This window comes from Podospora pseudocomata (assembly GCF_035222375.1).
Source record: "Podospora pseudocomata strain CBS 415.72m chromosome 1 map unlocalized CBS415.72m_1, whole genome shotgun sequence".
Lineage (NCBI taxonomy): Eukaryota > Fungi > Ascomycota > Sordariomycetes > Sordariales > Podosporaceae > Podospora > Podospora pseudocomata.
Genome location: NW_026946363.1, coordinates 6,503,991 through 6,523,056, shown reverse-complemented (window position 1 = coordinate 6,523,056; position 19,066 = coordinate 6,503,991). Strand labels below are relative to the sequence as shown.

Here is a 19,066-nt window from a genome sequence, read left to right as displayed (position 1 = left end):
AAATGGTGACAATGTTATTCTCCTTGCAATAGTCCTCGAATTCGGCGTTAACATGGCTCTCATGGCCGTCGAGCACCAGCATCCGATATACACCCCTCCGACGGTGTTTAGTGTGCTCATCAAAATGCTGCAGCCATTCCAGAGCAGTCTTATTATCTGTCCATCCGTTGGTTGTTGTTGCGACGGCCCAGTCGTCAGGTATCTGATGTTCGGAGTACCAGCTGGCGAGGTGGAAACGGCCCTTCACCACCAAGAAAGGCGGCACCACATACCCGTCGCCAGCGACAGTGCAAATCGCTGTCGCCCATTCCCGATTACCCGGCTGAATAGCCTTTGGTTTACCGACCCGATCGGGCGCGTAACCACCATCCCTGGACGTATCATGCCCATCATAAAGCCGGTTTCGTCGAAGTTATAGATGTCGCAGTCGAGGATACCGTATTTCGCACGCATGTTGGCAACCAGTCGGAACCATGGCTCAATAATTGCGGGATCTTCACAGAGGCCTCTTTGATAGTCATAGACGCGATTAAAACGCGTCTTTAACTCTGGACGTCGTGCAACGAAGCGGTCTGGCCAGTTCTTTCCGACCTGTCGCGCACCGCGTTTCCGAAGCAGGAGATTGGCCATATCACCCACGTCGACAATCCGGGGCGAAAACCCTCGCGAATCTCGGTCGAGTATATATTGAACAATTACCTCCTCTTCGATCTTCGTTAAATTCGAACGGCCGTGATAGCTATCGGCTTTAGGGGTGATTCCGTTCATTCTGTCGCGGAGGGTTGTTTCAGGGACGTTGTAGATCTTGGCTGCACGTCGGCGAGACATATTTTTGCTCGTATGGATAGCCTCGATGGCAAGGATGATTCTGGCTTCTTGGGTTTGCACAGACATAGTGTTTTGTGGTGTGATGGAGCAATTGCCTTTGGAGGTCGTGTTGCGATAGAAAAGTGCGCGGGTCAATGGGGTGCGCGGGTCAATGGTGGATCACGTTATATATTTGACTAGCTGGACAAACAACCACCGCGTTCCTGGCTGTCATGGAAACGCACGGACGCCAACAGCAAACAGCTCAAAATATGTTCGTCTGATGAACGACAGCCGGACAGCAGATTTCCAATGCTTCATCATTCCAAACTTTTCTCATTGCATCCAGGGGTATCAAGCTCAAAAACCCTTTCCTCATGTCGACATGGTAATCCACCCCATCCATTAAAAACCAATATAGTAACCCACCGTATTCCAAACACTCTCCATGATGATTCAACAGGAAATTAAAAATCCAACGCAACACCCAACGCGGTTTACGCAACCTTCTCAGGCTTGCCCTCGCCCACCACATCATTCACCCCCTTATCACTCCCACCAGCATCCTTGCCCTCAATCTTCTCCGTCACCCCCTCGGTGGAAGCAGGGCTGCCGGGAATCTCATGCTCCTTTCTCCAAAAATCCTTCTTGCCGCTCGCCAACCTCTTCATCCAGGGAGGGATGACACCACCAGTCTGGCTCCAGCTCCAGGGCTCCTTCTCCTCAAAGTTGGGGGGCACAATCCTGCCGCCGGAGGCCTTGGCGATGATCCAAACAAGCGAGTTGATCAGGATATACAGGCAGATGCCCGCGATCAAACCGTCAGCGATGGAGTAGGTGAAGGGCATGATGGCGATGCAGATGAAGGCCGGCACGGCGTCACCAATGTACTTCCAGTTGATGTCCACAACGGCTTGCACCATCATGGACCCGACAAGGACGAGCACGCAGCCGGTGGCCCAGGGCGGGATGGACGCAAAGATGGGGGCGAAAAAGATGGAGATGAAGAAGCAGAGGCCTGTCCACATGGCCGTGAGACCGGTCTTGCCGCCTTCTCCGATACCGGCGCCGGACTCGACAAAGGCGGTGACGGGAGGGGTGCCCAAGATGGCGCCGATGACAATGGTGATCGAGTCGACCATGTAAGCGATGGTGGAGCCCTCAAAGTCCTGGGTGACGGGGTCGACGAGGCTGGCGTAACGAGCCATCGAATACAACGTACCCGTGGTGTCCAGGATGTCGACGTACAAGAACGTGATGAGGGCGAGGCCAAAAGCGCCGCCGTCCGCACCCGAGATGTTGAAGTCGACCACGTTCAGCACGTTCTGGATAGGGTGAAAGTCAACAACCTTCTTGAAGAAGTTGAAGTTGTTGGTGCCGAGTTCGGTGTAGGGGAAGTAGGTGACGGGGGTGCCACGGGGCCAGGAGATGATGGACACGAGAATGATACCGGCGATGATGGCGCCCTTGACGCGGTAGAGCATGAGCATAGCTGTGAAGACACCGCCGCAGAAGATGCCGATCCACATCATGGGGCTGCGCATCTTGACGCCGTCGGGGCATTTGCCGTCGGCAATGTCAGACTCGAGACAGCCGGCAAGCTGAATGGGCACGGCCTGTCCGGGCAGGACGAGACCGATACCTTGAGCGTAAGTCAAACCGATGATTGTCAAGAACAGACCGATACCGACAGAGGTGGCGAGCTTGATGCAGCGAGGGATGGCGCGAGCGAGCCATTGGCGCATGCCGAGGAGAGCGAGAGCGAAGAAGATGAATCCTTCAATGAAGATAGCCGTGAGAGCGGTTTGGAAGGGAACACTGTTTTCGCCGTTGAAACCGACGACGGTGTAGGCAAAGTAGGCGTTCAAACCCATACCAGGAGCAATACCGACTGGCCTGTTGGTTGCGCAAAGAACGAAGTCAGTCAGTCTTCCATACATCACCCCCCTATATCTTTGGCTGGGTATATAAAAAACAAAAACAAAAAAAAACATACAAGTTGGCGAGAAGACCCATGAAAAAGGTTCCCATGGCAGAAGTAGCAGCAGTGGCAGTGATCAAGTCCTTCTTGATCTCGGTCTTGCAGAGCTGGTAATCAAGGTTGAACAGAGGTGAGGAGGTGTTGGTGATCTTGCAGTAGGGATCTGCACTGTTGGGTCCGTTGGAGCAGACGCAAGTACCGCCGCTGTCGGCAACGATGTTGGCGTTGACGGCGATGATGTAGGCCATGGCGAAGAACGTCGCAAGGCCGGCACGGAACTCGGTGAGGAACTGGGACCCCTTTCTTTCCTTGGGCTGTTTATTGACATTGCTTGTAAGAACTCTGCGTCTTTCTTGCTCTCTTGCTCCCTCTCATCGGAGATGGCTCACATGTCCAGATCCTTCCAACTGAAACCAGTAGCCAACCGAGCTGGCGGCAACCCGTTGGTTGATGTTGTCTTTCCAACCCATGATGTCCGGTTCTCTGCAGGTGAGTCGGGGTGTGGTGTTGGATAAGGGTCTTCGGCTTGGGGCGAGCAGCTGACGGTCTCGACGATGGTGGTGGGGAGTGACGGGAGCTTCAAAAAACTATCCTGTGTGGTGGAGTCTTCTTTGGGCTTGATGAGTAAGGGGCCGAAAGGGAGAAACAAGCTTTTTCCTAAGGGTCAGCCTGATGGGGGAGGCTGTGGCTGGCGACGTCAAGGTCGAAGATCACCGTCAGGGGCCGAAGCTCTCGTGCTGCTTCTGCTGCAAAAGAAGAGCTCGAGGAGGCACGAGGAGGCATCGAGGGATCGGGAGCGGCGATTCATCTTTTTATCATTTTTCTGCGAAAACGGGGACCCTGAATGCAGGCTGTACACGCTAAGTATTTCCCAGAAAGAAAAAAAATCCCTTATCTCTGGGGAAACTAGGGCAACTTGGAGGGTTGTCCATCCATCCATCTCACTCGCTTCGCATCACGGCTCAGGTCCCGCCACCCTCACCGGGGCGAGCTTGCCTGGGAAACATGGAACATGATGTCTCGATAGGCTTGGCGTAGTGGGGATGAGATGCAGGACTGGTGACGGCGGCGCCAATGCCATGCGAACATGCAGCTTCCGCCCGCAGGTGTGGGTGGTACCGTATCTTTCCAGTAGCTGTTCCCCCACTCCCATTGCCCAGTCCTTTTGGATTCGGAGTGAATCAGCCCCCAAGAGGCTGGTTTCTGTGTCTCCTGTGGTGTTGCGCGAGAAAAGAAGAGAGAAAAAAAAGAAAAAGAGAAAAAGGAGGCTTCCGAAGCGGTGCGAAGTTGTGTGACGGCGGCGATATCCACCGTGTAAAAGCCGGCCGTCTCCACCCGCTATGGTTTTTTTTTTTCTTTCGAGATCTTTTCCATCTCTGACACCCACCACACATCTCTTGAGACTTTTGCGATGACGGCGGCGCTACGAACACGGTCATCCGATCCGGGAGCACTCTAGGAATACAATTAAGTTTTCCTATCAAGTAACAGGCCGTCCGTCATTGGGTGGCAATGACCCCTACGAAAGACGGATGAACGGCCTGATCCTGTCTGGCCTCATTCCTGATGTGCGGTAGTGCCAGAAGTTGAAAGCGGGGAAAGCCTATCTTTGTTTGGGGAGGCGGCGGCCAAGATAAACGGTGCCTCGGCCGGGCGAGCGTCCTAAAACGGGACCTAGCGGGTGGGCCAAGAGCTCCAAAGCTTCTCTTGCATGTCTTCTTCCTTTTGGGCCATCATCAGATGCAGAAGTGGTTTGACATTGAATGAGGAATGCGACAAGACAGCCCTTATATTGTGATGACATTGCGGGGAGAGAGACGGAGCTGCAGAACTGTCACTCTGAAGCCAACCATTGTCCCAACGACCCAACGATTTCCACACCTGGGGTCCCGAGTTTCTCGCTCCTCCTCCGGAGCTGGCCCCCCCCCCCCCCACCATCTATCTCACCATCTCACCATCTCACCATCTCACCACAACCTTATCACCGGCTGCTGCCGTATTTGACCACCCAAACTCTTAAACCCATTTCATCTCATGCCCATAACATGTTCTCGACCGGTCGAATACAGAACCACCGTTTATTCTTCCCAACACGTGCTGCTGGCCCCGACCAACCGGGCAATCCATCCCGGCCGTCAACCAGCAAACCGGGACCACCCGGCCTTCTTTTTCCCGGAATTCCCGCTTTCCACCGGGGCGGAGCACAAACTCTCAATGCCGAGACCTGCGTTCAAAACACAATGCCGAGATCTTCGCTTTCCTTCGAGTCGTACAACGGGGGAAAAAAACAACCTCTCCCTCCCCCTCCCCCCCAAAGATTGTTTGTTTGTCGTTCAACATGATCGATCTTTGATAAAGATTGATATCAAATTCCACACAAGTCACAAGCCAGGGCCGTCGGCGAGATACGACACCCAAAACCGGCCCCCTCCCATTCGCCCTTCGCTGACCTCCTATCAACCGCCAAGGATCTACAGCGGCTTGTGCCCCCCCCCAACCCCCAACCCCCAAATGTCCCGGGGCTGGCTCCCTGTTGCATCTCACTTCCCGGTCCTGTGCCTCGATGAGGATGGCGTGGGATATAGACAGACAGACAGACAGACAGACAGACACAGCCAGGCTCAGCTCTCTTTGACATTTGACGTCCTGCGAGTGCGCGATCAGCTATCAAAACTCGAAACCAACCCCTGATCGGTTAAGAGCTTCTTCCCACACAGTCTGTCTGTTGCTTTGGACACGGGGAACCAAATCCTCCCCCCCCCAAACTCTTGAGGAGAAGTGAAAAACCCGAACGACGGGGATCCGACACACACACACACACACACACATATATATATATATATATATATATATATATATATATATAAAATGTCTTGCCCCTCGGCGATTTTCCTATCCACAATTCTGACATGCAAAACCAAAGCTCCTCCTGCATTCCCAAATCGAAAGAAAAGGGTCCCCCCAAATCCTAAGAGGAGGGGTTTGCTTGTCTGGGGCTCCCCGAGCTGATAAGGCTCAACCTCTCATTCGCCAGCTCAAAACCAGCTCAGGTCGAAAAAAAAAAAAAAACTACCGTGTTTGCCTACATATATGCAATGCAGGCCTTGCAACCATCTTGGTAAAGGGGGGGCAGCTAGCTGGTTGGAGAGGATGGGGAATACATTGATTTCCTTCCCGTCTGGTTGGTTACCTGAACATGAAAGTGGTCACGGTTTGGATCATGTGGGTGTGAACTGGGGTTGCTTCAACTTCATCTCCTCCAAGTGTGGGCAGCCAGGCTCGTGACCACGAGTCCTCGATTATCACCAAGTATCACAACTCCAAAACTCAAACCATGACAGCCACTAACCCCTACCTCAGACATATGTATTTGCAAAGGCAAGGGAAGGACGGTCGCTTCAAAACATCTTTGGGTCAACACAGAACCATCATCTCAAAACCCCAATGCATTCCCAACAAGCCGTGAGGCAGAAATAAATCTAGGGATATCTGCGAGTGCTTGGCTAATCTAAAGGTCAGCACCAACAAACAAACACACAAACAAACAAACAAACAAATAACCATGTGTGAAAATGCTTCCCTCCCCCCAATGTTCCTATCCACCCAACACCTTCCTGTCCCGTCCCCAAATACCAAATGCCCTCATGATGATTTTCATTTTTAAACTCCAAAGTGATGCAATCCGTCCTCCCTCGCATATTCTTACACTGCACCCACACTCCCGTCAATTCATGCTATCATCACAACCCCTCAAGCCGTGATAACCTCATTCTCCTTATTCTCATCCTCAGCCAGAGGACAAGTCTCCATGATCGGCGTCCCAACAGCTTCGGGCGTCTCAGCCCCACCATTGCAGTCACCTGGCGGAGGAGCCGTAGAGTTGGGGTCGATCATAGGTCCCCCAGCATGACCATCCCTCTCCATCATAGCCGCCAACCTCGCAGCCCTGCCTTCCTTCTTTCTCGGGACAGGAGCTGTTTTGTCCCTGTCAGCATCAACCCTCTTTGCGGTCCTCCCCAGAGAAAACATACCTCGATTATTCTCCTGCACATAAAACTGCCTCAGCAGCGTGACAGCCTCATCCCTCCCCCACCCCCCCTCGGCCTCATACCCACGCTCGACATTGCCCCCGTCCCCCGGCAAATGCGACGTGTCAATCGGGTCGAGCACACTATTGTCCGGACCCCCCTTCACCTCTTCGTCAGGACTCAAAACCTCCCGACTTTCTTGTCCTGCCATCACAGGCGCTCCTCCAGCCTTCGCCGCGTCGGTCGTGACATCGGCACTCGACACCGGCCTCCGCTCCAGCACCGGTCTCGCAAGTCCCTTCCCATTCCTCGGCGCGGGCGAAGGCGGCGCGCTCGCCATCGAGTGAGGCGAGTTCTTGTGGATCCGGAAAACACCCCCCGTCCCACCGAACTTGTCGTTGACCGCTCCAAAATAAACCTTCTTGATCTTGAGCTGCCTCAGCAGGCTCGCGCACATGACGCAGGGTTCAACCGTGACGTAGAGAATGGATTCCTGGATGACCGAGGGATCAACACGCGGAGCCGGGTGAAGTTTCTGGCCGTAAGGAAAGAGATGCCCATCACGGGGGTCAACGTCACCCCAGAGAGCATCTTCCTCGCCGACTTCCGGCTGCTGGGAGTTGGTCTTGTCGCCGAGAGGGACGATGGCCTTGACAGGACGGGCAGGTTCGGTGTCGGCCTCGGATGCGAAGGACAACAGGGCACAAATGGCCATGAGCTCGGCGTGACGGGTGCCGTTACGGCTGACATTGGTTGCGTTCATGCCCCGGGCGATGACACGTCCGTTGTGCACGAGCACGCAGCCAACCGGTGTTTCGTTTGTTCGGAGGGCAAGTCGGGCCTGCGGTGGACATGTTAGCAAGCGATGGTCAAGCCATGTCGGTGATACGGGTCAGTGAAGAGGCTGAGCGTGTCAAGGTAGGACATGCCGAAGACCGATGCAGCCGACAGCAGCAAGTCTGATGCGAGCCAAAAGTCGTGTAACCAGACTAATGGAGGGCATCCCGAAGCCTTGTGTAAATGAAACCAAAAAAAAAAGCAGCCTAACATATCTCATTCCGGAAATCCATCTTTCCAAAACGAGAGGTTGGTGGCAGGGGGAGGGGACAACAGGTGCCTGCGAGTAGAGAGCCAATCCAACAAGTCGGGGCTGATGTCCAACTGTCCGTATGCCTGGAATTTCATCTGACCATAGCTCACAAACTCTCAACAACCACCTCTTGGGTGGAAACAAAAGACGAAAAAAAAAAAAAAAAAAAAAAAAAGGGGGGGGATTTGAAACCTACCATATCCAACGCCTCCCTCATGAACCCACTGTGAACAGCCCTCTCAGCAGCCTGCTCAGGTGTCTCTTCCTTCTCCAGAATGCGCAGCGTCTCGTCACCGAGTTGAATCGTAGGCGGCGGCATCTCCTTCAGCTTACTAGTCTGCGAGATGCTGTGAGTCAACGGGACAGCAGGAGCGCGGGTCACCTCCTGAGTGGCCAGCGCCTCGTCGCCGCCGAAGATGTCAGGTAGAGCGCCGTTGGACTGAACAAAATTTCCCTTGCTCAAAGCCGCAGTGCCGCCATTCTCGGCGGGAGCGGCAGTCGAGCCAGCACCAGCATTTCCATCCGAAGCCGAAAGAACACGATTGCTTGCAGCAGCACTCTCCTGGAGGCTCAGGCGGGAAACGCCGTTGGCAACCTCGTCGGTCGAATTGTTGGTCGTAACGGCAGGGTTGGCAGCAGAAGCCGCAGGGGCATTCTCCTTCAACGAGGCCGGGCCGAACCTTGGCATGGCCGGGACGACCTTGGGGAGAGGTGCATTCTTCGACAACATCTGCTGCTGCCGCGAGGAGGCAGAGGAGGTGTCCCCAGCCATTGTCAAGTCGGTGTTGTCGGCGTCGCTATCTTGGTTGGCATGAAGGTCGGCTTGGTCGTTGTCGGCAGTGTTGTTGCAATTTCCAAGAGAGCCGGCAGCAGGAGCAGAGGTACGGGGAAGAGTTGGCGAGCCCGGCCGGTGGGGGGAGGATGTCGCTGCTGAAAGAAGTGCGAGTGCCTGTCGAAAGACACCGGCGGGGAACCATAGGAGAGCCTGCAAAAAGGCAAAGGCTTTGAGGCCAGTGGCCGAAAGGGCTTGGAACAGAGTGACTGCCATTTTTGCTCTCGGATACGTGGGCCCTTTTTTCTATTCACAAGACAGGTTTGCAGTCACGGCCTGGCCTGGCCTGGCCTAGCACACACCCGCCTTGAAAGACCAGAATGTCAGGGAAACAGGAAGGTGTTTCCGGTAAACGACGGTGTGCTGGTGAGTAGGTACTAATGCTGAGGAGCCGGCAAGGGCTATTCTTTGAGAGGAACGATGCACTCGCAGGATGCGTTTGGAGTTTTCTCGCCTTCCTTCTCTCCTTCCTTTAGAAGCTTGAGATGCGATGGTTTGGGGTCCCGGGATCGGCCCAGGTAGAAAGAAACCCCCTTGTCTGGAGGGCAGTTGGCGTCACTTGAGGGCTTTCCGCCTCATACAGGCTGGAAAAAACAGTATGGGAACATGGAATGGTCAGACAGGGGCCAGACATGATGAGGAGTGAAAACCGAGTGAACAACATCTCGGGCCCACTTTGTGTGTTCCTTGTGCAGCAATTTCCTGTGGGTCGCGGCAAGAAAATGACTGGACCTACTGTGCTCGCCAGGTACCCCGGTACATGCACGCCACGGTTTCTTTCCCAATGTTCGTTTGCATAAAGGCTCGCTTTGTTGCATACCCATACGGACCACTGCTGTTTGCTTCTGTTGACATCCAGAAGGCCACTGTCTCCTTTTCACCAGATGATGCCTTGAGACAGGCTTGGACATGTCTACTCTCCCAAGTCTGTCTCGAAATATGTCTACTCTCCCAAGTCTGTCTCGAAATATGTCTACTCTCCCAAGTCTGTCTCGAAATATGTCTACTCTCCCAAGTCTGTCTCATCTTGTTTTTTTCTGGTCATTCTTTAAAGATGAATAACTTTCTCCCAACATGTCACATCACATCACAGCAAAGGAACCTATGAATTTTTTTTTTTTTTTTTTTTTTTTCGTTTTTAATTTCGATGGCCTGCAGAGGGGCCTCTATTGTCAAGTCTGAAAAAGAAAAAAAGAGCAAACACTCCCTGGTACTAGCTAACACTATCCCGAACGGAATCCAGCGAAATAGCAATCATGCTAATAGCAGAAAACAAAGCATCGCTCCCATCATCAGTACGAGGCATCTCCACAGTCCACCTAGCCATCCATTCCCAAACGACGTCGAGGAAATGAACGACCGACATGTTCCGAAATCCGTTGTAAAACCAAACCCTGGGTATCATATGCCAAACCAAACAAATGCGCTCGCTAATGTCAACATGCAAAAACATCACTACATCCTCATATCTTTTTTTCCCACACCTGCAACAACATCCACCAGACCACCCATGGTACTACACCATGATGGATGATCTGGCGTAGCCAATTGATCGGAGGAGTGTTCTCCCCCGTTGAGATGCCCTCGACTGAACCCCCTGAGAGGCAGAGCCGAGGGCCTGGATCTTGGCCATTGGTATTTGCAAGCGTTTCGAGGCGACCGAGGTCGTCCCCGGGACTCCACAACACCACAGTGCTATGTAGCCCAAAGATAGAGTCATGATGCTCAGTATGTTGGCGAGGCTGTCGACTTGACCCCCAGGATGCGTCCCATAAGACGCGCAGAGTATCGAAACAAGACCGAGCACGACAAGCTGAGAAAGACGCGCCATGGACGGCTGGAAGCCTTCCTGGGCAGCGTCCTTCACGGCAGGTTGACGTCGTGTCGGGGAGTTTGCGACCATCATCGTCGCCAATACCGCCATTACCCCATCGAAGCACTGCTTGACACGGCTTTGTTTGCCAGACTTTGGTTGAATTCCAAGGTCGGCAGATACGCCGCCGCAGCTGCCACCCACGATTTCCTCCACACAGCATCGGCCATCGATGGCAGCCGTGCTTGTTGTGGTGGCAATCGGTGTTATGGCGACAGAGTGCCCAGGTACGCCTGACTGGAGAACAGTGCCCGTGTTCATCGCAGTCGTGCGCAGCAGGGGTGCCGGTGAGGGTGATGGTGATGGTGATGGTGATGGTGAACTTACCCTCCTGGCTCCGGTGGATGTGCTCGGACTAACCGACGACTGGACGTCGTGGGCAACCGTGCTGTCATCCTGGCCGGTGTATAAGGTCTGTTGAACTGCTTGCAGGTAGACCTCAGTGCCGGCGGCGGAGGAGGAGCGGTGGTCTGCGCGTAGGGCCTCAGGAACATGTAGTACCGGCTCAGAGTGGCGCTCAGATTCGTAGTAATAATCAGAGCTGTTCTGATCCGCTAGGACCAGGTTGTGGCTTGAGCCGGGGTGAACCTGCTGCTGTTGTTGATAGGACGGGCCACTGTATTCGGCGCTGGACGAGGCGGCAACGTGTCGGCTGCCAACATCAGTCTGCTGGAAGATGGGGTCCTCATCATAGTAGCTGGACGCGGGTGAGTAGAGGTTGAAGTCGACATAGCTGGTTCCAAGGTCGACGCCAGGGTTCATGTAAGGAAGAAGGTTCTCCGGTGCATCCACAAGGAGAGTGGCGGGCGAGGCGGTGGCGGGTGCCGGAGTGAAAGGAGTGAATACTTGCGAAGGCGAAGTGGCGGAAGAAGAGCCAGAGCTGGGGTTGTAGAAGCTCTGGGAGTCGGTGAAAGCGTCGAAGAGAGGGTCGTTGAAGGTGAAGTCGGTAGGGAGAACGACAGGGTCTTGCTCGACAATGAAGTCGTTCCAGAGGTTCTCCAGGTCAGCATCGAACGCTACCGGGAGGGAGGTGGTGGTCTCGGGCGCCGCGGCGAAAGCGTTGGCAACGAGCTGGTCAGTTGGCACAGAAGGCTGCTGCTCGGACTTCCTGGCCTTCTTTGCAGACTTCTTCTGCTCGGATGGGGAAGTGGAGGCTTGAGAAGCAGAGCGCTTCCTATGGCTAGGGTCGCAGCGGACCTTCTTCTTGCGGCAGGCATCGCATGCCTTGATGATTCTCATCAGGTGAGCATGGTCGCGCTGCTCCTTGGTCTTGCATCCGCGAGAAGCCGAGTTGGTGACGTCCCTGCCGTCCTTGGTCATGATCCGCATTCCCGGGTGGCTGGAGAAGTCAATGGTGTGCTGGCGGGAAGCAGTGGCCTTCTTGGAGGTGGAGGCAGGAGTGAACTCCTCAAAGGAGGCGACGCGAGCAAAGGAGACAGGCGACTGAGCCCAGCTCTGGTCAGAGGTGACGGGGGAAGTGTCGTAGCCGGACGCATAGCCGGAGTCGTAGATGGCGGAGCCGACGGGGGAGGCGGTGACGGCAGGGGAGAAGGAGGAGGTGGCGGGGACAGGGTAGAACTTGATGGTCTCTCCGGTCTGGCGAGCATACTCGAAGAAGTCCATCGAGACGTGCGCTCTCTTGTCCTTGATGGACGCAGGGCCTGGAAGGAAAGCGTGGATCATCGCATCGAGCTCAGGGGTTCCGACCTGGGGCAGCCACTGGAGGGCCGCCCCTAGAGCCGGCTGGTAGACCGAGAAGCCATGGAAGGCTGTCCCGGCCGAGCCGTTCTGGGCCATGTTGGCCATCGCGTTGAACGGTTGCGTTGTACGTACTGTGTCAAACGCAACCCCGTGACGAGTTGAGGATGCAGGCTGGTGTGGAGATATGTCAGGAGTCTCGGGCTGGGATTGGTTACCAGCGTGTTTGACAAGGTGTGATGTCGGGATCAACTGTGATGTGATTTCGAAGTGTGGGTGTCGTGGTGATGGTGGTGGTGGTGGTGGTGGTGGTGGTGGTGGTGTGGGATGGAAGATGTTTTCGTCCAAAGGGGGTGATGGTGGACTTGAAGCTGAGGTCTGTGTGTTGCCAACTTGGTTGCGGATATTGGTGCTTACAATCCGTGTGATGGGAATTGTGAAGCCCTGGTTGATTGGTGTGTGGCTTCTCTAAACAGAGACAACTATCGGCAGGAGGCAACTCTTTGGTAATGGCAAAGTTGAGTTGGTGGCACACACACAAAAACTGTGGGAGTGGATGTGTGTGTGTGTGTGTGAGTGTGTGTGTGTGTATGTGTGTGGTGCAAGCAACAAGAGAGCAAAAGACGACAGGGGGATCAAGTTCCGGCTGCCTGTTGGCAAGGTTTGTTTGAACTGACTGTGAAGCGTATCCGCGACGGGCAGTGCAAAGTGCAAGTGCAAAAAAAGTGCTGGGAAGCAATTGAACAACACTATTTCGAGCCTTCAGGTACCGGTAGAGAGAGAAAAAAAAAGAAGAGAAAAGACAAGAGCTTCCGTCCGAAGGAGTCAGACCGATATTTCACTGCTTGAATTCCAACAACAAGGTTGCGTGAACCAGACCAGTCATCAAGGCGCAGCGAAGGTTGATCCCCCAGTATTTCGGCGAGTCGAATTAGGACTAGCGTGGTTCAATCTTGGAGTGGGGCCATATACTTGGTTTCCGATCTTTTTTCTGTCCCAGCTTCATCTTTGCGGGAGCATCACCAGATGACCATGGTGAACCTTCACAGTGGCAAAACCCCCCCAAAAGCTTCTTTCAACATCTGAAAAGGTCTTTTGAAACCTAGCATCGTCACTACAATCTACCGTGAAACCACTCCGGCCCCCATCCCTCTTATATCTCCCCCGTCCTCACCACCCCGTCCTCAATTCCAATCCTCCAAGTTCTACAAAATATTCCTCTCCCACCTGGTACCATCTCCCGTACTGGGGTGGCTTGCATGGTTGCACTTCACGGCGAGCCTTCACACGGAATGGTGCGGACCCGCCTCTGCACCACTTCCCCAGGAGGCCGTATCCTTCCACTATCCAACTCTCACACCTTCTCCAACCGGCATTCATTTCATTCCGTCTCCATTGGTTGGATGCGACGGATGAGTCAAGGGGAGATATCCCCATTAACAAGGAGAGTTTGCGTAGTGGCACGCTTCATCGATCCAACGACGTAACCACCATCATGGTTGCGGTTGCGGTGTGGTTGTGGTTGTGGTTGTGGTTGTGGTTGTAGTTGTTGTTGTTGTTCTTTGAGATGCCCACTATCTGCAAAGATCTTTTTTTCTAGCGAGCCTGCCGTTTCCACCGTGTTGTTAGGGGTCCATCAGTAATCTTCAATTGAGGTTCATCAATCACCTCCACCTCGTCAAGACAATGGCCCAGGAGTTCTCGTGAGCGGATGCCTCAGGCCGATCACCTGGGCTGCCTCATTCCCAATAGACTTTTTGAAGCCTCTACTCTATGCTTTGCCGCTAGACTCCGAAGCCCATCGTCAATTGAGGCTCTCCCCACAAAGGTTTGAAGACGACCTCACAGACCCTCTCTCTCGACATGTGGGGGGGTGTGGAGATGGCCAGCCCAGCCCAGCCCAGCCGGCCGAAAACACACCCGCCAAGAAACAGCCCCCTTTGCTCTCTTTTCACTGCTCCTCCTCCTTTCCCCTTTTCCCTCTTCACAAACCCGATAAACTTGCGTTCTCAAAGGCGCCATCAAGGTCAACAAACCTATCTCACATCTCCAGCTCGATGACTCTTTCCCTTCCCCGCACTTTAAACCGATGAGGTGGTTGTCATGCACCTTCCACCGTCTTTCTGCCGGCTGTCGGTTCGTGTCCAATGCAATCTCGCAGCTGCGTGGCGGTGTTCAAGCTTTCGATCCCAACCGCTACTCCTGCAAGGTCACACAAACAAGCCTCGCTCTCTTTCGATTAAGCCAATGTGACAGGCGGAATTTACCCATACTTGGAGTTACTGGCATGAAACGATCTGTAGGCAGTAGGCATGATGCGATATTGATAGGAGCAGAAATGCGAGGTAGAATTGGAAACATCCGTGTAGGCGCCGACAAAGGTTGAGAAGAAAGAGGTATATATATAAGGGTAGGGTGGTAAAGTCATCTCGCCCGTCATACTCCATGTGTTCTCCAAGAAAAAGAAGTCGGAAGCGTCTCGGCAACTCGTCACCTCATCACCTCATCACCTCATCATCACTTCATCACCTCGTCACCTACCTCATCACCAATGACTCGACAGTACAAAAACCAGTATTCCACCCAATGTCGCTGAATACACATTTTCCTCCTCCAAAACCGCCAGTTGTCCTCCGATGGTTCCATGACATTAAGAAGCCAGTACAGGGAAAGAAACTTTGCAACGAGAATTAGGAAGAAATGAAATGGCCGAAAGTATCGAAACCACCACCACCCGACACTCGAGTCACCATGTGTCGAGTAAAGGAAAGGAAGGGGATAGGAAACACAAGAAGCGTGGGAGAGGTATCCAAAAACCAAAACCTAAATTCTGACTTGCGTCATAGTAATCTACCGTGTAAGCCCAGACAGAAGAAAAACGCACCCAAAGTCTTTTAAGCAGCAACTGCAGCTCTCACGGAACCCTCGAGAGCCTCCGCTCTGGCTATACTCAGGGCAGCATACAACTGTCATTTACATTAGCAATCATCACGGCAACCAGACACAAGAAGGGGCAAGGACATACCGAATCCTCCCGATACTGAACAACATGTCGAAACAGCCACATCGCTACCAACCCGGCAGCGATGCAAGCAACCGACAACTCTGGGACGAAAGCCGCCCACCAACTTAGGCTCGACACCGTCAAGGAAGAGGCTGGCTGATAAGGAGCTCCGATGGCCAAATACAGGCGTGTGGCGATGACCGAAAGAAGGGAGAATCCAACGAAGATAGAGGAAGCCGGATTAGACCCAAAAGCCGGCATCGCTTTGCTGCCTCTGTTGATCGTGGGTTTGTACGGCTGCTTCGTCAGGTGCTGGGCCGCCTTGTAGTACTGATTGCGCCCGTCCCCATAGTCCCCAAAGAGGAATCCTCCACCAAAGTCATACCCACCCCCGCCGCCGTGTCCGTAGAGATCGGTCGACTGGTTCCCAAACGGCGACCCTCCCTGCTGCATCCCGTAGCCGTATCCGTCTTGGCTGGCGACCCTCACAGACGTGGTCCCCGAAGTCAAGCTCGGCGGTGTGCCCTTGCTGATGAATCCCCAGTACCACTTCTCGTGCCGGCCCTGGCCACACTGCTTGCAAGGCTCGGTTAACTCCTCGGCGCTGGTAAGATCCCAGTCGAGCAAGCAGCTCAGGCACCTTCCTCTCTCCTCGTGATTCTCAAAGACATAATGCGCGCTGTAGAAGTGCTCGAGGAGCAAGTCTAACGTGTTGAAGTGTTGCGCACAAGGGAATTCCACACCGTCATGCTCGGCGGCAGAGGCTCCGAGACATTCAAACTGCAGCTGTCCGACAAAGTTGTAGGTCTGTTTGCCTACAGGCACACACTGATAATCTGTGTCTCCAAGCCAGGTATCGTCTGCGGGCTCGGGGTTGAAGCTCGTCTCGGGGGCTGGTTGAAAAATGTCGACGCCGCCAAAGTCCAGATCGAAGTCGGTGTCAAAGAAGTCGGTAAACTCGACAGGGATGAGCGGCAGCTCCTCGTGGTCCTCATGCTGCAATGTCTGCAGCATATTGTCGATGTCAATCTCCTCATCGACCGGTCCCAGCGGCGCGCCAGCAGCGGAGACGACCTGCCCTCCAACACCGGCAAGGTCATCCAGTTCACTGAACCGAGCCTGGTACCGGTTGCTCGGGTCTGGAGGCGTTGGTGCGGTGGCAACCTCGGGGGTTAGAATCCGGGTGAGTTGGAACTCGGTCTTGAAATATTCCACGCCTAATTCGGGTAGCGGAGTAGGCTTGATATCCTCCTCCTCGGGCAACGGTCCGTATTTGACCCTCCATGCTTCCTCGAAGAGATGAAGATCCCAGTGTTCGCGAGTGCACTGCAAGGCCAGGTTAGAGGCAACCCAAGTGACGCAGACAAAGGTGGAGCAATCTTACCCCGACACGTCGTTTCCTGCAGTCCTCACAAGCTCCCAGCTTTCGTATGAACGCTGCTTTGGCCTTGGCAGGCTTGCTCAGCGGTTTGGTACGCGTGGCCCGTTTCTTTTTGGACATCGATCCTTGTTGGTTGAGGTCGACACCATTCATCGCCTTTGTGACCGAGTGAGTGGTGCTGGCGCAGGAAGGGGAACGAGATCTCGAAGTTGCTTGCGAGGGTGAGAGGAGAAACTCGTCATGGCCGACAAAGGTCGGTGGCTCGTTCAACCTCCGCAGGTCTGCCAGGTTCACTTCACGCTCGGCCTGCTGCCAGATATCGTAGAGCGCCTGGGTCTCCTCGCTTGGGGTAGGCCGAGGGACTGGACCCTTGCCTCGCCACGAGAATCGCTTCGGCCTAGGTTCAGACACGCCGGAGGCGAGCTTGCGTTTTTGCGGCCGGGACATCGAGAAAGCTGTCGGCGGGGAAGCAGGCAAGGTGACGGACTCCGAGCCGAGGGCGTGAAAACGGTGAGGCAAGGCTGTGGTATCAGGTAGCACCCAACGAGCAAAAGGAGGAAAGTTGGATCGATATAGTATGACAAAAGAAAGGGGCAACAAATGAGAATAGCGGACGACAACGTTGTAGGTTGGATCGATCACCACCCCCGCAACCAGTTGCAAAGGTCACAAAGACAGATGATGGAGGGCAGAGAAACAAAAACCCCGGGGTAGGCAAGAGTCAAAAAAGAAGCGGCGGGCTGGTGTGAATCTTGTAGCTGCCAGCAAGACAAGGCAGACCACACCCCAAGGCACACACAGCCTGATTCTGCTCTGGCAACAGCGCGCTGAGATCAACATGCCGAACAAAAGAAGGCGACCCGAGCAGTCGGGACCTAACGGAACTAAATATCATCCATGCTTGAGCAAGGATGTTGACGAACCAAGCAAGCAAGAGACTTCTCTGGGCTTTCGTGTGATCAACCTAGAAAAGGAAGCATGGCACACTCCCATCACGTACCTACCGCTGTTCTCGATGGTTGAGAGGTGTGTAGTGTACGGCGCCGTTGAGTCCGAGCGGTGACCCCCTCCCCCACCCATGCGAGGCTTCTGCCCCCCCTTCCCCTTCCGATTCACGAACGTGATGGCAGACGAACGTTCCCCAGAGCTGACAGACTGACGGGGCGATGGGCGGCGAGGTGGGAGATGGGGGTGTCTAGTGACATGGAGTGAGTGCAACCCAAAACCATAATCCACACCGCAGGTAATCCACCATCCACACCCATTCCAACCCGCCTCCATCCGCTGTGCTCACTCGGAGCAGCTAGGTAATGGCAGGGGACCATGGCGAGCCGGGTGTGTGAAGGTAGACGTGCGGCGTTCAATGGTGATTAAAGGCCAACAGGAAGAGCGACAAGCTGAGGCTCCAACCAACACGTAAGCCAAGGGGGAGCGGGGTGGGGGGGGTGACTGGGAACACAAGACCAGAAACGCCGCATCATCCCCCCGGGCCAAAACCGTTGAAAGCGACTGCTTCCCAAGGGCGTAGCCGTTGTATTGTGCGGAGACTCGGCGAGCCGGAACGTGGAGGAGGGAGCCGTGAGAGCGTACGACGGCTTTCTTCTTCACCGCCAGACAGGGCCGCAAGGGAAAGTGCTTCTTTGGGTGTTGCGGACGAGTGTTTCGGGCTGCTCTGTGTGGGGAGTAGTTCGCGCACCACGAGAGCCGGGCAAATGACGGGAATTGACAAGTGGTGAGGAGAAGCTGGAGATGGGGGGGAGATGCCCCCGCACTTTGTTCGTGCTGTGTAAGTGTGTTACTGGCCTAATGCAATTAGGAGAGAGGCGTAGACAGCCCATGTTTTTTGCACTAAGGCGAGGCTGCTGTCCATTGTGTCCATTGGCGGCCGACAACCAAGTGGCGTTCGGGAACGCTAAACTCAAATGGAATTTCCATTCAACTTCCAACTCTCGTTCAACCATCGCACAGCACAGCTCGCTCCCCGACGCTTTCCCCTCTCAGAATGAATGCCACGATGACCGCATCCATCTTCTGATGCTCTAGTAATAGCCCACGATCGTAAGTCTTGGTAATCCCATCACAATCCCCCCCGTTCCTCTCGCCCGATCGAATCGACTCCCATCTCCAAAACATCTTGTGATCTAACTGCCCTTCTAGGAAGTCATCAAACATCTTCTAATCCCCACACGGCTTAGCGCTGATGCTTTCCCTCTGCCCTGTTCCACACTTCCATTCTGTGGAACCACTCCACTCACCAGGTCTCATCTTTCTATTCAGCCCTACAAGGTTGTTTGAGAGAAAGATTTTGATCCCGACGTGCGTCAAACAAGTTCTTGGTTCTGTCTGGTTCATCCCATCTCTCACACCCATCG

General features: G+C 54.2%; 4 protein-coding genes across 4 annotated transcripts; all 4 read right to left on the bottom strand.

Annotated features, from left to right (window-relative positions):
* Positions 1-987: 987 nt before the first annotated feature.
* QC762_121180 (uncharacterized protein) lies at positions 988-5,053 on the bottom strand. Its single transcript, XM_062886553.1, has 3 exons — positions 3,178-5,053; positions 2,804-3,102; positions 988-2,703 (listed from the first exon to the last, which is right to left on the bottom strand). Exons 1-3 carry the CDS (start codon positions 3,256-3,258, stop codon positions 1,305-1,307), a joined length of 1,779 nt encoding a protein of 592 aa, XP_062749649.1. The 5' UTR covers positions 3,259-5,053; the 3' UTR covers positions 988-1,304.
* A 1,354-nt stretch (positions 5,054-6,407) lies between these two features.
* On the bottom strand, positions 6,408-9,649 carry TAD2 (tRNA(adenine34) deaminase). The gene is made up of 3 exons (XM_062886552.1): positions 8,103-9,649; positions 6,820-7,657; positions 6,408-6,762 (listed from the first exon to the last, which is right to left on the bottom strand). Exons 1-3 carry the CDS (start codon positions 8,952-8,954, stop codon positions 6,539-6,541), a joined length of 1,914 nt encoding a protein of 637 aa, XP_062749648.1. The 5' UTR covers positions 8,955-9,649; the 3' UTR covers positions 6,408-6,538.
* A 605-nt stretch (positions 9,650-10,254) lies between these two features.
* QC762_0021440 (uncharacterized protein) lies at positions 10,255-12,417 on the bottom strand (the record flags this gene model as incomplete). The annotated part of the gene is made up of 1 exon (XM_062883079.1): positions 10,255-12,417. The coding sequence occupies one exon, from the start codon at positions 12,415-12,417 to the stop codon at positions 10,255-10,257; it is 2,163 nt and encodes a 720-aa protein (XP_062749647.1).
* Positions 12,418-13,806: 1,389 nt separating this feature from the next.
* QC762_121150 (uncharacterized protein) lies at positions 13,807-18,238 on the bottom strand. Its single transcript, XM_062886551.1, is given in 6 exon segments — positions 13,807-13,914; positions 13,978-14,803; positions 14,812-15,275; positions 15,335-16,639; positions 16,698-18,091; positions 18,159-18,238. Coding segments are annotated over 3 exon segments (1,821 nt in total). The 5' UTR covers positions 17,142-18,091; positions 18,159-18,238; the 3' UTR covers positions 13,807-13,914; positions 13,978-14,803; positions 14,812-15,203.
* Between the last annotated feature and the right edge of the window lie 828 nt (positions 18,239-19,066).

Excerpts from the sequence above, each read along its gene's own strand:
- TAD2 (XM_062886552.1), bottom strand. The coding sequence starts at position 8,954 with ATGGCAGTCACTCTGTTCCAAGCCCTTTCGGCCACTGGCCTCAAAGCC. Across the intron at positions 7,658-8,102 it reads TGAGGGAGGCGTTGGATATG|GCCCGACTTGCCCTCCGAAC; the intron begins GTAGGTTTCAAA and ends TGTCCACCGCAG. Across the intron at positions 6,763-6,819 it reads TGTGCAGGAGAATAATCGAG|CTCCTGTCCCGAGAAAGAAG; the intron begins GTATGTTTTCTC and ends GGGACAAAACAG.
- QC762_121180 (XM_062886553.1), bottom strand. The coding sequence starts at position 3,258 with ATGGGTTGGAAAGACAACATCAACCAACGGGTTGCCGCCAGCTCGGTT. Across the intron at positions 3,103-3,177 it reads AGTTGGAAGGATCTGGACAT|CCCAAGGAAAGAAAGGGGTC; the intron begins GTGAGCCATCTC and ends GTCAATAAACAG. Across the intron at positions 2,704-2,803 it reads ATGGGTCTTCTCGCCAACTT|GCCAGTCGGTATTGCTCCTG; the intron begins GTATGTTTTTTT and ends CGCAACCAACAG.